Consider the following 23,103-nt stretch of genomic DNA (forward strand, 5'->3'; position numbering starts at 1 on the left):
TAACTAAAGACGTGTGCTTTTGCTTTCTCAGTCTCTGACATAGTAACGACTTAATCCTCTCCAGCCATGATGTTCACTGAGGTTGAACTAGATCCTCCTCCTACACAGGGACATCCTTTCCTCTTGCTGGGTTTCCTCCCTATCTATGTTATTTTGATTCTAACTGCCTGGTTATAAAGTTAAAATGCCACAGTCACAGCTTTTTGGATGGTAAATCTTCTCTGGGTTGCATCTAGTTTAGAGGGCAACTTTCATTGAGAAAACATGATTCTGTGGGTCTTCGGGCATCTGCACGTGCTCAACAGCCTCTCGCTTTCCCCGTGGTTTGCATTATTAAAAAGCTTTGACACGGCTCATCAGAACTGGCTGCTGCGTTCAAGACAGCTTCCTGTCAAAACAGACTCAGTAAACTGGGGAACACAGACCAGGACAGTTGAATTCAAAGAACACTGCCTAAATCCCTCTGTCTACTTTGCCTTTAAAAAAACAAACCAAAAAAAAAGCCATGGTTATGATTGGTCTATCTCTTTGTTTTATAATTTTTGCTGATTTTATGTTACCAATGTCACCAACTCCTCTTTCCCTGAGTCATAAGAATATACCATCAAATGACCTACTTGGACATTTAACACCACTGTGTTCAGAAAAGCCTCTGTTTAAGTACCTAGCTGTTTGAGATTTCCTGTCAACGGAATACAGACGAAAAGGAAGGGAGGAAGCTCATCACAGGGGTTCTGTTGATAACACTTCATTTAACATATTTCAGTTTAGCAACATGGGACTGCAGAAAAGAAGGAAAACTATTTTATTTAAAATGACAGGGCCACTATGTTATAGTCACTGTACGTACGTCCGACCCAGGAAGTGATAATAATGATAGGTACATTTCCCGTTCAACTCTACGGGGTGATTCTGTTCAAATGAATTTACCTCTTGAGTATGACACATTCATAGCACATCTCAAAGGCTCACAAAATGGTTATTTCACAGATATTGACATACCGGAGAGAGAAGGGTGTTCAACAGCTCTTTAACAAAGCACAAAGCAGCTGTACAGAGCAAGGTATTGGGGAGACTCAAGCATTTAATTGATATGCCAGAGTATTTAAAGCGTAAGAGTAGAAAATGGACAATTTGAATGTGGTTATAATTAGCTGAGGCTAACATCCCCCTCTGTAACTGAAGTTTTAGGAAAAATGAATTCTGCAAAGAGTACGAAGCCCAACAGTTTCACAATGGACCAGTGATTTTATCTGATTTTACATTTGTAGATGAATGGCAGTTCCTTTCTCATTAACACTATTTTAATTACTCTGGATTATTTAGAGATATCACACTCAGAGGTCAGTTTCAGCCCAGTGTCCTCAAGAATGATTATTTGTGATCTTGACTAGAAAAGGTCTAAGAAAAGTCAAATACTAATATTCTAGGAACTTGTGCATATTGGAAATTACATATCTAGCGACTACTACCACTCAAAATTTTTTCACGGCCAGATAAAACGTGAAAAAAAAAACACTGAATGAAGTTGTAATCATATTGAACAGTGTTTTTCAAACTTTTCATCATGGATGTACTCCTAGGAAAGGCCTTAGCATTTCCTGGGCCGTTTAAAACTTAAGAAATCTCTTTGATTTCTTGTGCTTTATCATGAAAGAATGCTTTTATCATATAGCTTGTGTTGGTGGTGGTTCAACTTAATTGTGCTTACACTGCATGTGTACTTCTAGGTTCAGCCTTTCCCCTCAACTGGCATTGCAGAACACCATCTCAAAGTTAGCAAAAAGCTTTATATCCCAAATCTCCTGTTAGAACTAGTTTTTAATTAAGATGAATCATGATTATCCTCTGATTTCTCATGCTCCCAACATAATGCTACATAATCTTGTATGTGAACCACAGGTGGTGACTCAGGGAATTAAGCTATAAAATTCTACCCTGCAGATGCGTGTGTACTGATGTAATGCTTATTTGATAGCACGAAACTATGCAGTTGGTACCATTACAGCACAAAATAGGTGCCTTAATAAGAGTCATTGGCAAGTCTGACATTATCACAAGTACCTGGTCACCAAATCAGAAGAGATCTTCATTGCTACACTTGTGAAACAAGATCTGATAACAACAGGGTTGCAAGTCTTGCTTCTGAACTTGAAGCAATATTTATAAGGATATTGCAGCTGAAAGAATCTGATTGTTGTGTCTGATCAGCTGGCTAGGGCTGTTTGTGGCTTGTTGGAAAATATTTCTTTCCCTTGTCAAAACTCCCAGCTGCTACTGCAGAGCAAATGGGAACTGCGCTGCTAGAAGTATGTGAAAAGAACAAAAAAGAATTGATTTGGACAATCTATGTGCTGCTATCATTGACAGAGATACAACTGTGACCACTGAGGAGTATGACTAGGGTCAGAGCAAAGGTAAAAGAAAAGCACCTAGGAATTCTCTCTTATCATCAGCTTTCAAACCAAGTTCTCACGGTTGTTGCAGGCAGTATCCAAGTTTTCATCAAATTCTGAGACACTTAATAGTATTTACAAGTTGCTCTTTTGATTTTTCCAAGAGATGGTCACTTTTACAATGACAAATCACTTAAAATGCGTAGTTCAGACAGTCAGCACCTCTACGACATACGAGAATTCCTCAGTAACATGGGGTTCTAATTCCATTCATTACCAACAGTTGTGTGAGTGGTGCTTGAAATTGAGTAAAAATGTTTTTCCTCCTAAGATAAGTATATTTATGGCTGACTTTGATTCTATTATTTTTTAGAGGAAATAATTTATTCTTACAAAACAAATGTTATCAAGAGGTTTGTTACTGTCACAGAGAAGGCTATCTAGGTTTTAAAAAGACTGCAACAAATAATTCAGAAAGTCATTTATAAATAAGGAAATATGTTGGTGGGAAACTGAAAGTCACTAATCCATTAATCAGTCCTGTGGCAAAATGCTACACTATTAACAAATCAATTTAAACATTTGTCGAGGAATTTAAACAGATTCAGAGCAATAATACTGTGTATGAGATTTAAGGACCAATACAGCTAAACAATACCTTAACCAAATAATTTTCCTTAATATGAGAGGTAATATTTCTAATATTTCCTTTAAACAAGATCCCTTATACACAAAATTTCCTGATTTTATACTTTTGTTTCAAGTTATTTACCAAAGTTCAGCAATAAGCTAGCTGTGAGGACACAAGGAGATATGAGAGTATCTTTGAAGAGCGAATTATACTTCTTTTTGTTGGTTAATGAAAAGAATGGTCCTGGAGTAGAATCCAGAGGGGGAAAAATTAATTAATTTTTAAAGAGACAAGTGTGCATGTGTTCAAAAGGGTTGTATGTAACACCTGAGAAATTTTAAAAACCTGCTGATGACCTTAACTTTCTAATTGTTGGCTAAATAGATTCTTGGCTTTTTCCCAATAAAATTGAGGCATTAAAAAAAAAAAGAAAGAAAGATTAAACAATGGCAATGTGTTAGGTATTAATGAAAATAGTTCATAAACAGTAAGTTCAAGGACATATCACTCAACATGCAACGCTACCCCATATTCTCCAGTGCAGGTTTTGAAGAGACCGGATTTCTTTTTGTGTCTTTATATTTACAGAACACAATTCCTGTTTGCTGTTTTTTAGAGGTTCACTGTGAACCCTCTAAAGGTTTCTTTATCATTTAATATTATAAATAATTATGTTCCTAGGCGGCAGTTCAAAGCTCAGTACAGCACTCGTACAACACCACAGGCAGGTCAGGTGACCTTTCTCCAATTCTCCTCTCTCCGGTGCTGAGGACAGACAAAGTGATATGTCTGTCATACGCCATTACCATTAGAACAGAATCTTGTTCTTTTATTACAACTGAACTCCGCCAGATTTCTCAGCAGGAATGCTAAGTGAAATCAATGTCTTGGATTTCCAGGCTGAGCTTGGAGGTCACAGCCACTCTATCATTTCTCAGCATTATCCTTTCTCGTGCGCGCACACACTCCCCAAGCCTCCAACTGGCACACAGCAGATTGAAAACAGCATGCATCAGAGGACTCATGCTGTACAATTTTACAGTCTTTTGGAGCCCCCTCCTTTTTATTCCCCCCCTTCCATTTTTTGCAAATTGCAAATAAGTTTTGTTTGTGTCCTTCTCTAGAGTTGTGAGTCAAAGGCAAAGGCACACCTAGGAAGAAGGGCAGGCAATAAAACCCAAAGAACATGGCTGATTTTTGACAGCTGCCAATAAGATCATTTTTCTTACATCATCACCTAGATGTGACTGACAATTTCATTGTTCCAAACAATAAATAGATCTTAAACATAAACCATCAGTTTGGTTTACACTGCCTAGGTATGCAGTCACATAAAGCCCCTTAATAAAATAACTCTATTTTATAGTAAAATAGATAACAAAATTCACCAATAAAACACACAGAAAAATACCCCCAGGACACTAAGAATTGATTGTTTAAAAATACAATTATAACAATAAACAATAGCTATTTCACATAAGTAAAATAGCTTTATGAAGTGAAAATGTTTATAATGCCATATATAAATGTCAGTTTCAAGCTACAAGATACTAAATTCATGTATTGAAATGGGTCCTCCTTATTTACTGTTGGTTCTATCTTTTTGGCCATGTTTTTCATTAAAATGACAACAGCAATATTTATTGGTCTAGTTTTAATGTGTTGAGCTAAAACACAAGCACATTTAAGACATCTTTTCTAACAATAAGAGTGGTTGTAGCCAGTATGATAGTGGACACTGAGCAAAGAAGGGAAATTTTTTATCAAATTGTGTTATTACCTAAAAAGTGGCACTTTATTGTTGGTCAAACTTTTTATGCATTTTACCCAATTGCAAATGGGAAGAAACCCATCTAAAGCTTTCTTAGATTTTACATGATAGGAAATTCACAAAGGCTGATTTTTAAAAAGTTAAAGGTAACCTGTAAAATATGCTTTAAAATCATGTATAACCATAGGTATAGAAACATAATTCACTTTTTCACTAGTGTGGAAAAATGGAGGTATATGAAACTATAGAAAATGGAAGAAGATTCTCACTGAGATCGGTATCTGTATCCTCTGCACCTAGTCTACTGGGTTCTATGAACTAGAGCCACAGAACTCAGAAAGCGGTGTGCCAGTCTTGGCAAAGTCAACCTTCAAACACTTGGGTGTTTGCCATGGTTACTGAAGGAAACTATCATTGTAGCAACGGCTCAGTAAACCTTTGAATGGAAGAATGAGTGAATGAATAGACCCATAAGCCGCTGACTGACATCAAAAGCTTCATGATTACTGAGTAACTAATTTGGGGAGAAGATACTAATGATCAAAAGTTATTTAAGAGGTAAGGGAAAAATCCCATTGGATGTTTACAAGTGAAGTATATACTCTAAAATCATAAAATGAAATGTCTTAATGTAAAGCATCATTATGAAACATGATGTGAAATCACATTAATAAATCAAGGTTAAAAAAAACAGAATAATATCTCACAGAATTATTTGTGTGTGACAGTGACTTTGCTGCTACAGCTATTTATTTTACTCAAAATTAACCTGTATATGCACTATATTAAAACTTCTGGTCCATGAAGACCCCAATATACCATTGCTTTAAAATTAAATTTTATTTGGGGCACCTGGGTGGCTCAATGGGTTAAGCCTCTGCCTTTGGCTCAGGTCATAGTCTCAGGGTCCTGGGATCGAGCCCCGCATGGGGATCTCTGCTCAGAAGGGAGCCTGCTTCCCCTTCTCTTCCCTACCTGCCTCTCTGCCTGCCTACTTGTGATCTCTCTCTCTTTCAAATACATAAATAAAATCTTAAAAAAATTTAAACTCAATTTTATTCAACAAATGTTATAATTATTACCAAGTTTTAAAAACTATGTTCTACTGTGATAATAAAGAAAAGCAGACCTGATCTTTGGTGTACATGAAGTACAGAACATGCAAGGTCCATTACACAGCTGGAATAGATCTTAAAAGGGGAGTTTGTACATTTTGTAATGTCCTAGCAGTGGGGACAATAATTTGAACTACATATTTGCACATATTCCTGGTGAATCACGGTCAAAGTTCTTTGTCCAGGTTAAGTTGTACTCTGAAATGTATTTACCTCTTAATAATACGAAAAGGCCTCAAGAATTTTGGGGAGATGGAAGCCAGAGTATATGTTCTCAAATGATCCCTTCGCCTTCCCAATTCACCCTCTGAATTAATACATTACTGTGAAAGGCATCTATCAGGGGACTAGAACAGGATTAAAAATAAATTCTTGGGAGTTTTTTTTTTTTCTCTTTCAATACTTCCTAAATTTTTTTCTCTGTGTATTTCTTTCAACTGTTGAAGCTACTCTCAACCCTGTTACTCTTTAGATATTTCCAATATGGCATTTGGGGAAGGGAGAACAGGAACAATTTTCTAGGTAATCCAGCGAAAGACAAAACATTGTTATTTTGAGGGTAAATCACCTGTGTCAGTTTTCTCCTTAATACTTTCTAATAGAAAATATGTGTGTCTTTTCCCTGAGTAATCTCAGGGAAAAATACTTTATGGTTACTCCTCCATCTTTTTTCACAGAGAGTTTAATACATTATCATCTAAGATCTTGAGATCTTACAAACACAAAAACATTTCAAATTTAAATTTTTCTGCCTTTCTCTTCCAAGATGAAGAATAACTTGTTTGACTCTCTTCCTTTCCAACCCTTTTCCATGTTTTCTCAAGAAATGTTTCCTTGAGGGTGCCTGGGTAGCTTTGTCCGTTAAGCGGTCAACTCTTGATTTCGGCTCAGGTCAGGATCTCAGAGTCCGTGGACTTTGAGCTCCACGATCAGTGGGAAATCTGCCTGAGGATTCCCTCACCCCCTTCTGTTCCACCCCCTGCTTGTGCCCTCTTTCTTTATCTAAAATAAATAAATTAATCTTCAAAGCCCAGAGAGCCAGTCTTCATTAAAAAAAAATAATAAGAAGAAGAATGCTTCCTTAGTTCCCATAACAAAACTATTTCTAAATAGTCTTACTTCTAACACTATTATCTTCATATCTTTCATGAAAATCCCATCAATGAATGATATATCTAAAATTACCTCCATACTGCGCCTCATTATAACAGTTACTGACATTTCAATAAAACACTTCCTGGATGCCCTGTCTGTACTCATATTTTAATCTGTATTTCAGGTGCCCCTTTTTTGGAAAACCCCTCCCAGGATCTCTCATCAAGGGTAACATCTTTGTCCCAATACTTTCCAAAGCACTTGTCTGTAACTCTGTAAGACTTTGTACCACAGAATATGGTTATCTATTTTGTAAGACTGTAGGCTAGCTGAGTAGAGCATATCTATCTAATAAATCTTGGTATCACTCATGTTTCCTACTCTAGCTACCCCGGCATGCTTGTTGAATAAATGAATGGCTAAATATATGTGTGTTATTGATCCTTATCAATCCTACCAGACTCTCGTCTCCTTGAAGATCCAGAGGTTAACCCAGATACAGGCACATAATAGATATTCAATAAATGTCATCGAAGGAAAAGTTAAACTCTAAATGGCAAGACATGTAGCTTCTTCAAAAGGGTACCTTGCTTTTGGGTGGTGGGCTGTTTGTGCTCTTGTCTGTGTGAATGCTGGTAGGAGATACAGCAGCACCGAGGTTGCCTTGGGGTATGCCTGGGAGCTTTCCTCCTGGAGATACCTGCATGGCAGCGAGCTGGGCAGCATACAGCTGCTACAGGAGGCAGGGAGGGAGAGAGGAGAGAGGGAAGAAAGACCGTCAGTGATAAAGTAAGTGCACCTCTCGGAAGGACCTCTATTCTGACGTGGGGGTGTTCTTGTTTACGGCGCTGGAACATGTAAAGAAAGAAGTTGTCACCTCAATGTTCACGACTTCCTTCTCTGAAGAGAAATGACAGATAACACATATAAGGGATTTCAGCTTCAGGACATCCAGGGACTCAAAACAAATAACATTCATATTTACTCTTTCCCAATGTCTGGGGAAGACAAGCATGTCCCATATTCGGTCAAGACCTCTTTTTGCTCCATTTTAAAATGGGCACAGTGTGCTACAAAAGGACACAGCTTCATATGCAAAGTAATTTTCTTACTATCCATATGGGTTTAAGTTTGGTAATACCTCAGTTTTTTGACTTGTTGCAATGGGCACCTGTAGCTTTTTTTTTTTTTTTTTTCCTAATCATTGGTTGTATAGAAATACAAAAAAGCCATTGAGGAGAATGAAAGGAGTGTATTTGAAGAACATTATCTGGTCAGTCTACCTACCCTGAAAAAAATTAACTGGATGCTTGCCAGAAGTCCACTTTATGTCATGATATATAAACACAGACAAAACTGAAATTATCTTGAGGATTAGGGTTTTAAGAATTCTGTCTGAAACATGCAATCTTCCACTAAGTCACCACATAGTAATTCTTCTTAAATAACCAGTAAAAAATTCTTCAACAAATCAATTTAATAATAAAAGAAAATTTCACTTTGATAATAATTGTCATATGATAGGGTATCTTAAACAAGGAGGTTGCTTAAGATTCAAATAGTCACCTCAAATGTTTAGGTTAATTCTCTTTTCGTCTCCATTTAGCAGTTTGTGAACATTTTAAGATCTGGTTGGAAAAGAAATTAACGTGTATGTGTGTATTCAAGCTATAACTTATACCAAAGAAAAAAAGCTCTCAAAGTTAAGTACTGTAACATAGCTTATCTTGATCTTTCTCTGAAAGAAATTTCAAAAGGATAAAATTGCTCAGGATAAGCAAGAGACCCTGATAAGTGAGGTCTCTTTAGAAATGAAATATTGAAAACTGAAGGCAGGCATATAGTTACATGAAAATACACATACATTATTCACAGTTTCCAAATACTATGGTCTAAATGAAACAGATCATTAAAATTATTGATAAAATTATGGGTTTTTTAAAAATGACAATTAACATAAGATGTATTTCAGACAAAGAAGCACCAGAGGAGTATATTTGTACTATCAATGAGTGTTCCTTCTCTCCAAGTTCTGTGTGTGTGTGCACGCACACGTGCATGGCCACAAATTGTAATAATTATATTCTTTATTTCAGTCTGTGAGAAAGAAAAATTTATGATTTAATTCATAAGTCTCAGACTGCATAAATTAGAGTAAAAGGTTATGATGTCAAATACAATAGTTTATCATTTTTTTAAGTATCAGATTTGATCCATTTCCCACTCTTATGTTAAAAACCTTTGCATTATTTTCTACAATTCAGAAAAATAGTATTTTTTATCCTCATCCTAAGCTGTTTATGAAGTTACTAAAAAAAATAATGATGTTAATAAAAAATATAATGTTAATAAAAAAAATAATGTCCCAAGACACCACTTTGCATAGTAAAATTTTGTCCAAATATATGTATTAAATTTCATATACCGAATTAAAAAAAGCCATTTTAAAAATAGCCTGGATAGTTATATTATATATTATAAATTTCATGTTATATTATATATTTCATCCTTGTCCTTAAAAACTATTTCAGTGGGTATTATTCTTAGAAGCTAACAATCTATATTACTGGTTTAGTATACACTGAATTTAAGATTGCTTCATAATTACTAAAGATTGATGAGATATTTTAATGTCTGTAGGTAAAAAGAAAAATGTGAACAAAGTATGCAAAATTTTAATTTGATAATTAAAGAATTATTTCATAATTTGAAAAAATATTGACTATTTGTATTATTTAGATAATTAAATAGATGGAACAATCACTCAAGAGGTGATTCAATACTCAAATATCAATCTCTATAGACAGACCCACAATTTCTAAGAAGTATAAGAACTATAATTGAAAATACAAGCATAAACATACTCTGAAATACTTTATTGAAATTAAAGGTTACAGATGACATACACTTGGAATAAAAAATGTCATACACATTCTTCCCTCATTCAAGTAAATGCATTATTTTATCTTTTTAATTATGAAATTAAGGTTTATCTTAATTAAACTGTCCTAACAGATGCTTTTGAGAAAAAAAAACTCTATTTTGTAAAATAGATAGACCCATTTAAATATTTTTACAAGAACAGTATGGTATCACCCACTTTGCTGGTACTTTTATGGACTACAGAGATCTAAAGTAATTTATGATGAAAATGTAAGATGCGTATTAGTCAATCAGAGTATGGTTAACATTTAGGTAGCTCTTCATTCCTCTCAATCTCCCACATCCCTTTCCTCATATTTGGCTTTCTCCTGCTTCACCAAGTTTTGGAAGTAGGATCTATTTCTAATACATTTTATTTTGTGTGAAATATATGTGTTCCTTAAATTTACATTACATTACAGAAGCATTAAAAAGGCCTCAAGTCTCAGAGAATCTAACACACTTCAAGTCTGCACAGGTAAAATAAACCAGAAATTTTAAGACTTCTGGGTCCTAACTTAATTCACAAGGTAAGAGGAAATTTCAGTAGTTTCAAAGAAGCTGACTGTATTTCTCATAGCTGGCTACTATGTAAGGCTGGGCAACATACCAAAAAGAAAAAAAAATGTTGCTGTGACTTATTTTAATACAACATTTAAAAAAATTAAGTTCATTTATCTATGCATGTGTGTGCTAATTTTATAACAAGGGAATCAAGACATGATGAGTATTTTATTTCACTTATTACATGCTCTTGAACCAAAATCAAGAATAACAATAGTTATTTGTATTGAATGAGATCTACAATCACAAAATGACTGATTGATCTTGTTGAGATGGAAGGGTCATAGACTGTAGTGGCAATTGGAAGGCCACCTGAAATTAAAAGCATCCTGTGAATTACAGAACCCATTTCCACATTATACACCTATAATTGTGTGTGTATCTGCATCTTAACTATACAAATTTTTTAAACAAAAATCTGGCTAACATTTTTCTTTAAAAGATTGCAGATAAACCCAGAATTAAATATAAGGTGCATTATGATAAATATACTTTTATGAAAAAGTTAGGTTGTTCTAAACATCAGAAACAAATTGGGAGATCCTAAGCATAAACAGCTAGAGCTTAAAGAGAGCACTCACTTCACAAGGTTAACCAGACTAACAGAGTAACTGTTTTGCCTTGCAGAGTAACTTTACTCTTACCTTGCAACTCGTGTGTTATGGATTTATTTTAATCTCTAAAGCTCCCCAATTCCACAGATCATTAGGTTTTCTGCTCTTTATATTACTTAAAATATAGCTTTCCTATTCCCTTTCCCTTCCTTTATTCCTATACCTACTTCAGACAATGATTTCTTTTCCTTTTTTTTTTTTTTTTAAGAAAACAATCATAAAATTAAGCTGGAATCTATCCACTGATGACTTATGGTCTTCCGGGTGCTCATGTGTCTGTAAGTGTGTGTGTGTGTGTGTGTGTGTGTGTGTGTGTGTGTAAAACTCATTTTGTTTCAAACTGTTCTATAAAACCACATTTTTGTCTTAACTCTTTCAAGGACCTGTGGTTTTCTACTTCTAGTGTACTTCTACTGAAACAGTAAAAGTAAGGCAAACCTCAATTCTAATACCAGTTTTGAACTAGTGACCTTGGGCAACTAAACTGAGCCTCACAATTCTTTAATCTGCAAAATTCAGGGTAAATAAAACTGAGCTTATATGGTTGCTATGAGAAATAAATCACATAATGTGTATAAAATACTTGGAAAAACACATGGCAAAGAAAGCTTTATCAATATGCAATAGTTATAATTATTAATTAATTAATTATGCCAAGTAAGGAACTGACTAATGCGCTGACTTCTTACTATATACTCTGGACCGTGCTAGGTACAGTGGAGGATACAAGCAATGTATAAATATAGTCTTTTCTCTAAGTCAAGACTGATAAACATAAAACAATGAGAGTATAAGTGTACTATAACTGTACACCACTTTTAAGGGTGTGAAGGGAAAGGAAATGAGTCAGTGTGAACTGATTTTTCATAGAAGAGATGTAGCTAAGCTGGAAGTAAAAAAGGAGGTGGTATTCTAGGAAGGGAGAAAAATTTAAAGGTACAGGAGCAGTAATGAGGTAGCTTTTGCAAAGGGAATACAGAAGATGTGTGGAACAGTGAATGGGAGAAAGGATAGTGACCTAAGAAACTAGGTTTGTAAGCTAGTTCACCTTATATAAGATCTTCAAATAAAGATAGAGTTTAAATTTAATATGTAGGCAAGAGAAAGGCACTGAATTTTTGAAAGCAATATAAGTGATGGTTTTAACTAGAATGAAGATATGACAGGGTATCGGTTATGAGCTTATCGACATTTAGTGGCAATAATTTTAATGGTAACTTGAGTTGAAGTAACAGTTGTGGAAATGAAGATGGAAAAAAATGATACCAAGTTCACAGCACAGTCGGCACATAAATGACTACAAATTAACTGGCGAAAAGAGAAAAGAAGAACAGGGTGAATAGTATAATTTATCGAGTCTTTATTTCACAGATATAATATGTAAGTATTCATGTATCACATATTCTCATTTGTGTATAAAGTCATTATACTATCTTGCATAACAGCTAAAACACACGTATTTTCTTTTTTTTTTTTTTTTGAAAAAAAAAAAAAAAAAGAACTAAGTCACACAGAGAGACTTCCCTGTAATTGGTATCGTGATAGTGAAAATGTTAGAATCATTCCATCATGGGTTTCCCCTAAAGTATAGCTCATTAAACTTTTTTTTTAAGTATTAAGAGTATAATACAGTGTATCTACAACAACAGGAGCTTGAATTATATTTATTTTAGTTAAACCTAATCAGTAACCCCCCTCCCACCCACGCTATAATGTACCACATGTATCAAAGCACTATTAGGCAGTGGGTTGATAGTTCCTTAGTAGTCATTCTACCTGTTGAGCTATAAGGGTACAGTGTAGGGTCAAAACAAAAATCTGATGGGATGATAAGGAACAGATATTTTAACTTACGCTAATTAACTGCTGCTAATTTGGGGGGAAACAGTACAGTTGTATTTCAACAACTTGGCTTTTAACCCACAATTAAATACAATTGTATTTTCTTCCCAAGACAGCCATTTTTACTCAGCTATACTAAGGTAGTGGCTGGTACTTCTCAGGGCAAGGGGTAGAGAAGTTCCACAAAAGAGACTTTTAAATTCTAAGGTAGACTATTTAATTTCTTCCTTAAGATGGTAAATTCTTGCCACTTTTCCTTAATAGGTTATTTTCCCCAAATTGTTGAAAATACAACATCTCCCGTTGCTACTACCCTAAGGCCCAAATGCCATCTGGAGTATTTGAATTGAAACCATTATGCACTGACAAAAATATCTATTACTGGTTGGTCCCTCAAACCATTTACTGACTAGTAAACTCCTTGAAGGCAAGGATTTTGTCTCTATTATTTAATGCTTTCTCAAAAAATCCTAAAGGCAAGGAAAAGTAGAAATAAATAAAGGCTGAAATGACTACATAATACCATTAATTTTTAACAAACATAGATGTCTAGTATGTATTTAATATATTTTTAATGATGGCAGTGACTGTGACACAAATTTTTAAAACCTGAATGGAAATGGCATGTTTTTGCTACTTGAAGAATTAGAGAAAAGGCATAATGGTGATGTTGATAAAAACTTCCCATTCATCCATTTATTTCATTAACTCAAAGGAACAAAAAAAACAATGAATTTCAAAATCTTAGCAGCGTAAGAACAAATATAGCATCATATACTTACTGTAGCCGTAATCATAATAGTAAATGAAGTCAATATGGAATTATGAACCAGAAAAAAAATGGATAAGGATTATTAGAAAAAAAAGTTAATATCTTTTAAAAAGACAATAGAACCAGGAGTTCAAGCACAGAGATACTCTTACTGTTTTGGAAAAGTCAAATAGGAAATGCCTTCTGATAAATGCCTTCTGATATATCCTATTTACTCACTGGATCCTAAATACTTATTATTCAAAGAATAAAGAGGTATTTAGTAGGGGCTATAGTTGTGAGATAGAAGCTCTTTTTGAGGATCTTTTTCTCCTTGGTTGGTTCAAAGCTAAATTTTCTGTTTGAACTGGGATCTATTATCAGGTCTCCCTTTTATGTGCCCAAGAAATCTAAATAAAGGCACAGGAGACAGGGAGGACACAACATACTAGCAATTACTCAGAGCTAGTACCATAGGATGGTGTATAGTTTGATCCATCTGTCTTACCTTCTCTACTGCAGGCATGGAGTAGAAGATGGGGACACATATCTCTTTGGGAATATAGTGTGAAATAAGTCACGCCCACCATTCTCTCTTTACCTCTACCCTCCCTTTCTCTGACTCTTCACATCTCTCCTCTCCAAATCACAATGTTCATCATACCAGATAGGAAAGCTGCATACAAAAAGCATGTAAAGGAAAAAAAAAATTAAAATCATGACTGGAAATGTTGACTTTCCTGAATGTTCTATCATAAAACATACCAATTCTTTAAGTAAATTGGTAAACATGTATACTGCCATTATCTGAATGAGGAGTGCTAACAGACTACATACACACCCATTTAATATAATTTTTGCTAAATTAATTGCTCAAAATTATTTCTAGAAGTAGAATCATTTTCTCCAAATGAAGTATCATATAAACATCCATACATGAGGAGAGGAAAAAAAAGAGGTACATTGTATAAATGAATTTTACATATTTTTAATATTTAATCAAATGAGACCAAGAATTTAAATAGGGATAGGGATGGAAGTTGAAGTTCTTCACCAGCCGTGCGGGTCAAGAAAGCCCTCACTCAGAAAATAAGTAGTAGTCACTTCTAAACTTTCACACACGCAAACATGTATAAACCTAAATTTTCAAAAACAACATTATAGAGCTACCCCTCCCCCCAATTAATAGTCTCTTAAAGTTCAAATGCATGTACAGAAATGGCATAAGATTTTTATCTGAAGTCCAGGGACTGATATCTAGCAGTAAAAGTTAACATACACACAATGTGTTAACTACTTGGATTAGAGATTTTCAAATGCATGTATCGTCATTTATCCTATGATTTTTAAAATAGGTCATTGTGAACTCCTAAAATTTAAATCAGACCTGAAAGAAGTACGTTAGATGTGATGTGTAAGAAAAACATTTGTTTGTTTTTTTAAGGGAAGAAACAAGGAGTAACATTTATGAGGGAAAAAATTCAGAAAGCAATTTCAAGGCTCCATAAGTGTTATCTTTATAGCTTAATTTCAGCTTCTTAATGTAACTTAAATGTGGAGTTTAAAGAGAAACTAATGTACTAGAGAAAATCTTTCAAAACATATCAGCATGTTTCAATGTGAATAAATTTGCATTGCACATTATTTTTCATAATGTTTTCCTCACAGAAAATTATCAAAGAAACTTGAGTTTAAACGTGGAATTCTTTCCCTAACACTTCTTTTGCTAACAGTTTCTTCTTTTTGATGTTATTCAAGTATACTGCAAGAAAAATGGGATAGGCCTTAAATTTGCTGGGTCCCAGGGAAGAAGTGCAAAGAGAAACTCACATGGCCAATTTATGAACTTTATATGAACTAACTTATGAAACTCACAAACTAAGCTAATGCAGTGTTTATTAAAACATTTCATTCTCCCATCTTGACAAACATACCTTCAAAACCCCTGAATGCAAATGAAAACCACAATGAGATACCACTTTATGCCTAGTAGGATGGTTATTACAAAAACACTAGAAAATGACAAATGTTCGCAAGAATGTGGAGTGATCAGAATCCTTGTTGATTGCTGGTGAAAATGTACAACTGTGCAGCTGCTACAGAAAACAGTATGCTACTTTCTCTCAAAATTATACGCAATATCCTATGACCCAGCAAACCCACTTCTGGGGATATACCCCAAATAACTGAAATCAGAGATTGTAACAGGTATTTGTATACCCATGTTCAGAACAGGATTAGTTATAATAGCCAAAGGTGGAAGAGTACCAAGTGTTCATCAATGGAGGGATGGAAAGCAGTGGAATATTATTCAGCCTTAAAAACGAAGGAAATTCTGATACCTACTGGATGAACCTTGAAGATATTATGTTATGCTCTGTGAAATAAGCCCATCATAAAGGGCCAGATATTGTATGATTTCATATATATGAGGTGAGGTAGTCTAGAACATTCAGCTTCACGGAGACAGAAAGAATGGTGCTTTCCAGAGACAGGAGGGAGGAGGAGAAAGGGGCCTAATTCTTTAATGGGTACAGAATTTCATTTGGGGAAAATGAAAGCTCAGGAGATGGATGGTGGTGATGGGTGCACGACAGTATAAACGTGCTTAATGCCAGGGGCTGTACATTTAAAGATGGTTAAAATGGTAAATTTTATATTATGCATATTTTTTAAAAGATTTTATTTATTTATTCGACAGAGAGAGATCACAAGTAGGCAGAGAGGCAGGCAGAGAGAGAGGAGGAAGCAGGCTCCCTGCCGAGCAGAGAGCCCGATGCGGGACTCGATCTCAGGACTCTGAGATCATGACCCGAGCCGAAGTCAGCAGCTTCGCCACCCAGGCGCCCCTATATTATGCATATTTTTTAAAAGATTTTTCGTTTATTTATTTGACAGAGAGAGAGAGAGAGAGAGAGAGAGAGACTACTATTGGGGGAGGGGCAGGCAGAGGGAGAGGGAGAAGCAGACTCCCCACTAAGCAGGCATCTGGATCCCAGGACCTCGGGATCATGACCTCAGCCAAAGGCACATGCTTAACCAACTGGGCCACCCAGCTTCTCCTACATTATGAATATTCTCCCCCCAGCCCACATACAAATAATCAGGAATGCAGGCTTGAACTTAGATTCTTGATCTCTTTGGGGCTCCATGTTTAGACCCACAGCCTGCACTCCCTCTTTCCCTGTCCCCAGCTCTATTCAACAGAAGATGCTTCGCTTTTGCCCTAGATGGCCTAAATTTCTTGTCTGTGACTGACCTGCAAATGCCTTCCAAGGTAGGGCCCAGAAGGGGCCATGGCTCCCAGCCCTGCTTGACACGTTTCTTTAAAAACGTCCAAGATAAAGTTAGATATTCCAGGCAGAGGAAACAGAACATGCAAAGTACAGAGTTAACCTTTAAATCAACCAACAAAACAGGCCTATATGTATTTAAGATCTTCCTATAAACTACTGAGGGCACTTTTTAGAAAACAGACTTTCCCCTTCCCTTTTAAAAATAAGAGACTTAAGTTCCTGCTGCTTCTCTGAGGCAGGGTGTGTGGTTATTCTATTGTACAGTGCCCACTACTCGAGCAGTCGTCAAAGAGCCCAAACAAACAGACATCGGTTTCTTTCACGGGGTGTCCTGCTTCTGAGGTCCCTCCATGCTGTAGCATGTATTACTGCCCTGCTCTATTGTACTTCTGAATAGTATTCCTTTGTATGGAGATATCATACTTGTGTATGTGTTCATCCAGTCGATGGACATTTGGATTGATTCTACCTTGAGGCTACCATGAACAACCCTGCTATGGAACATTCCTGCACAAGTCTTTTGTGTGTTTTCATTTCTCTTGACTCACAGATTCCTAGGACTAGATTTGCTGTCATTGAGTATGTTCGTGTTTACTTTTTAAAGAAACTGCCAAACTTGTCCAAAGTAACTGAATCGTTTTTGTATTTCCACCAGCAGTGTTATCAAGGTCCCAGTTTCTCTATATCATCATCAATACTTAGTATTGTCTGTCTTTTTTGATAATAACTATTCTAGTAGGAGAGAACTGGTATCTCATTATAGTTTTAATCTGCATTTCCTTAGTGGTGAATGACACTGAGCAACTTTTCCTGTGCTTCTTAGCCATTTCTCTGTCTTCTTTGGTAAAATGCCTACTCAGATTTTTGTTCTTTCTAAAAAACGGGTAGTCTTACTCTTGGTTGTAAGAGTTCTTAATATTCAAATTTGATTGTAAACAGCAAAGCCTACCAGAGAAACTGAGTGAGGGTCCAGTTTAATAGCAGTGTATAGATATTATGAAAATGTTCATAATGATAAAAACACAATGATAGTAAAAGAGTAGCACAAATAAACACATTTTCCACTCATATAAGTTTATATACTTACACAATGATAATGTTTTTATTCTTTAATTTTTAAAAATCCTATGCAGTCGAGGTTGTAAAGAACTATGCACTCATTGTACACCAGCATGGTCAAGTGAGTTGATCACTTTTATGAAGCATGAAGGTAACTTCCGGAAAAAATAAAGACTAGATAGGACTAGCTCTCAAGACTGAGACTTTTGAGGGTGAAAGGCTTGGTTGGGGTAGGGTTCTCTCCTGACTTCCTTGATGGTTAACTCCTAGAAGTAGGGTGGGGAGAAGGGGCATGAAGCATTTCTCCTGCTGCTTCACCTTCTTTACCACAGTCCAAGGGGAAAGGTGATTGGAGGAAGGTGCCTACTTGCAGGGGAAGTGGGAAGGGTTGTCACTTAATCTCCAGTCTAGAGTTCCAGTTGGGGATTTTTTCCCAAGGGAGAGAAGGCAGTGAGCTAGAGTCTCTCTATGAGGAACTAGAGTCACTTGGAGAAGCAATTTCAGGTAAGTACATACAACGTGAGAGATCCAAAATCTGTGGATAATTGGACCTAATTCCTAAGTAAATTTGAGGTCAAGAAAGAAATGTTTCAGACTGAAAGAGTAAGTAAACTCATAATTCCTATAGATTTGTCCAAATGGAAGATAACTAATAGCCAGTATATCAATGACGCAGAATTTTTTAAAACGTAGCAAGTTGAAGCTGCTGGAATAGAAGAGTTTCAATATCAGGTTACTTAAGGAAATTACTTCAGTGGCTGAAGCCTCCAAAAGGCTGGAGGATCACCTGACATCTAGAGGGGGGCGGTTCTAGAAGGTGGGGGGACCAGGCACAAGGAGAAAATCAATGTTACCCACTTGAGGAAGGGAACTTCCTGCCTTCCAAGAAAATAGCTGAGTCCCTCAGAAAGCATGTCTGAGGAAGCTAGGGGCTGGCTGGGAGGGGCCCGAGGGCAGAAACTACTGTGATTATGACCCATAACCCCTTCAATGTAACACTACTGGATGATATGTCTCGGGAACTCTGGAATACAAAAGTAAAATATTATGTCTGGCCAAAGTGCAGTTTTACCATTAAAAAGCTATCGTGAATACATGTGCAGTTGCTACAGCCTTATCTATGTAAAGCTGCTATCACCAAATGCTAATAACACACAATCTTTATTACTTTATTCCAAATTCAGTCCCACTCAGTGTGATACTTGGATGGAATGCGGAGCTATCAATGAGGGGTGGAGTGTTGATAGGGTGTGAAGATGGCATCTTGATAAAAATTAAAGAATACATTTGAACTTACTTAAATTGTAAGACCTTTTTCACAGGTATGATGCTCTCAAGCTGTTTCTGTCACACCGCAGAGACTGAAGCATATAAATAAGAAATGCTTCACATGTACTAGATTTTAAAAGGCTTTCTTCATCTTGCGATACACCAATAAATTTTGAATAGTTAGAAAAAACATTTTGACTTTTACAATTGAAGCTGTTCCTTAAAGATCCAGATATATTTGAGAGAGTCACGCAAGAAAACACCAACTGATAGTTTATCTCTCTCTCTCACTCCCTCCTCGTTTTTTCTACTCCACAAGCCATCTTCATGTACTGCACAGTAATCCATTACAATATGTTCCAACATCTGCCTCCCCATATGATGTATGACCTATTCGATTGACCCTTTTTATGCCGCTCCAGACTTTCTGCTCATGACTGTGGGAGGAAGAACGCTCTGCATCTATTCCTGAGGTCACTAACCAGTAAATACATCTCCATTTGGCAAGGTAAAGGGGATACTGGCTGGAAAGCTCTGCGAATCTTTTATATATCAGTGACTATACTCATAGCTTTAATTGGTTTAATTTATGGGGGGACAAAAAGCTCTGCTGAAATTCCTTTCAAAGTAACAGTAAGAAGAGAATGCTTGTTTAGCAGAGGGAAAAATCCTGTTTTCTGTTGTCACCAAATATTTTTATTTAATATAGGGAAGCTGAGTATTATCAGAAAGATTGCTTTTTAAAGTAATCACTTATCTTTGACTAAGTTCACAACAGTGAAATCATCATTCATTTTATTCCAATAGATTGGGGGTGGTATGTAATAATAAGACATTAAAAATAGTGAGCATTTTTTACTCAATAAAGAGAGAGATTGAGTGTTAGTCATATTAAATCAGACTATATATTAGTTTGTATATTAAAAAAATATATACTTCCAGATTGCATACTTGCTGGAAGCTTGAAAATACTTGGCGCATATGGGAAGAGGCAGTGCAAGAGCCATGATTTTTTCTCAGGGACTATGAAGTGCCACTCACTTTGCTAGAAGTCTGCATGCTATTTCAGGGATCACCATAACAAGTCTGTGTGTTCAGTGGGGGTGGTTCGATAACTTGACAAAGATTAAACAACTAGTAGTTTCAGAAGTCTGGGTATCCCTTAAAGTTTTCCTTTCTACTACGTGCCATACAGACTTACCATATGGGGGTAACAATGTTACTACTAAAAATGCTTTCCAAACTTAACATTTATGTGATGAATTCTCTCTATTGCAGTGGGATTCCCCTACCTGCTGGCCAGTGGAAGCAGGGATTTTCCCTAAGCTCTGAACCAACAATAGTTGACAAGCTCAGGGGTTAAAGGCTTCAAGAGTCAAAGACTTCTTGAGCCACTGTGACAGAACTCTCCCCTCCCTGAGGAAAGCGTGGCCATTTAACATTTTTTCCTATAGCTGTTTTACTGCTGATACTAATAGACAACACACATGGGTTAAAATTACAAAGACTTCTTCCTATGGATTTCTCCCTTAGTTTTTCCTTCATTTTTCTGTTGTAAATTTTTATGATTGAGAAAATATTAGATATTATATTAATGTTGATTATTTAGGTAGATAAACTAAATTAGTCTAAACTTTAAGAGAAATCTGGACACAGAATGATGATAGCGGCAAAAATAATCACAATAGCTAAAATGTATGGGATTCTTACTATGTGCCAGGCCCGTGCTGTCTCTCTCTGAAACTTAGGTACCAGATACTATTCTTATTTTGTGGTGAAAGCCACTGAAGCACAGAGAAAAGTAAAAGTCATTAATCCAAAGATACACAGTAAGAGGCAAAGAATAAGTAAGAATCCAAGTCTTTTTACAGAGCTCGTAACTCTTAACCAAAGCCTTGGGAACATCTTTCCTGGTCATTTAAAAATACAGTAGTGGGCTCTGGGGCTTAGAAAACCCCAGGGAGGGCAATTCTAACCGTCCTGCTGACAGAGCCCGGGCTCTTATGATAAGAACTATATGACCACCATTGTGGTACAAGAAGGACATGAGAAGTACCCAAGACGACATTTTTCTCTAGCATTTGCATCTTCCCCTTTTTCTTGGCCACGGTAAAAAGTGTTTCAGTTTGGTTTACTTCTCAGTTCATGGTGTTGGAAGAGCATGTAAGAGAGAGCTATGATATGGTCAGACAGATTGGGAAAGGCTTCTCTATAAATATGATTACTTGGAGGTCAGAAGGATGGGATGGTGCAACTATGTACATGAGAAAGGAAAAGGACTTGCAGAATAACCTAGTGGTAGGAGAGTACATGACAAATGTAGGGTATTGGAAGGAGGCCAGTGAGGCTCGCCTGTGGTGGCAGAAATGTTCAAAAAGGTAGATGAGGAGCTATAACAGTTAAGAGGAATAATATAATTAGATTTTCATTTCCACAAGATTAGTCTAGGTATAATATGGAGAATTGATGGGAAGTATACGACTCACTGACACCCCCCTTTTAATGGAATATGATGAACATAACCACTTTTTTACATGATTTAAAATTGATACAAAATCAATTATAGATAAATCTAGATATATAATTTTCAACATTCTCAGTCTCATCATGTTTCAATATTTACTCTTTCCTGTATAATTTATACTCGTAATTTATTCATTTTAACAACTTTATATTTTGCTTCAATTCATAGTCACCTTGATTCCTTGGGATCATTTAAAAAAGAGTAATAAAAGTATATTAAAAATGAGCCATTTGCACTACCTAAGCCACATATTACTCTTAAACCAATTAAAATAACAGAAACACACTCTAATAGTAATTTGCATCTACAATGTGTCTTGAATCATGACAGGCTTCCCTTTCAATTGCATGAGACACTCTTCTCATATCATCAAAGTAATCCAGAGAAATAATCAACAATTGTAACTTCTCCTTTCCTGCCTTAAATTGACTGACTCATTCAAGATTTATTTATTGGATACCTATAACTTACCAAGCATTATTCTAGACATTTAGAACACATTAGTGAACAGAGATCTCTACCTTAATGATAAGATTTTAAATGCTTTCCCCCCAAAAGACTTGCAAGACTTTAATCTTTCATTTGGTCTAGTACGTGTCTATCATTTCTCCATATGACACTATTACTTGTGGTTATTATGATTGGGAAGTTATATAATCCATTATTGTTCATATTTGTAAACGAGTATCCCTTTTGAAAGTGAAGTCATTCTTGAAGGTGCATGATTGAGTGATACATGTTTACAACATAGAAACACCTTGAAAACATTATGCTAAGTGAAATAGACCAGATACTACAGGAGAAATATTGCCTGACTTCACTTATATAAATAGATAAATTCACAGGGATGGAAGGTATAATAGAAGTTTAATGAAAAGTATAGTAGAGGGGCACCTGGGTGTCCCAGTGGGTTAAGGGTCTGCCTTTGGCTCAGGTCATGATCCCAGGGTCCTGGGACCGAGCTGTGCATCAGGCTCCCTGCTCAGCCGGAAGCCTGCTTCTCTCTCTCCCACTCCCCCTGCTTGTGTTCCCTCTCTCACTGTGTCTTTCTCTGTCAAATAAATAAATAAAATATTTTTTTAAATTTCTTTTCAGCGTAACAGTATTCATTGTTTTTGCACCACACCCAGTGCTCCATGCAATACGTGCCCTCCCTAATGCCCACCACCTTCTTTAAAAAAATTTTTTTATAAAGTATAATGGAGTTACCAGAGGCTGAGGGAAGGGAGAAAGGGAGAATGATGAGTTATTATT

General features: G+C 36.0%; 1 protein-coding gene across 12 annotated transcripts in view; it reads right to left on the minus strand.

Annotated features, from left to right (window-relative positions):
* SOX5 (SRY-box transcription factor 5) overlaps window positions 1–23,103 on the minus strand; it is a 995,891-nt gene that overhangs the window by 63,766 nt on the left and 909,022 nt on the right. For all 12 annotated transcript variants that reach the window (XM_059185762.1, XM_059185763.1, XM_059185769.1 and 9 more), the window contains one exon: window positions 7,595–7,741. In XM_059185762.1, the coding sequence (XP_059041745.1) occupies window positions 7,595–7,741 (147 nt within the window). The remainder of the gene's footprint in view (window positions 1–7,594; window positions 7,742–23,103) is intronic.

The sequence above is a fragment of the Mustela lutreola genome, chromosome 8, assembly GCF_030435805.1.
Source record: "Mustela lutreola isolate mMusLut2 chromosome 8, mMusLut2.pri, whole genome shotgun sequence".
NCBI lineage: Eukaryota > Metazoa > Chordata > Mammalia > Carnivora > Mustelidae > Mustela > Mustela lutreola.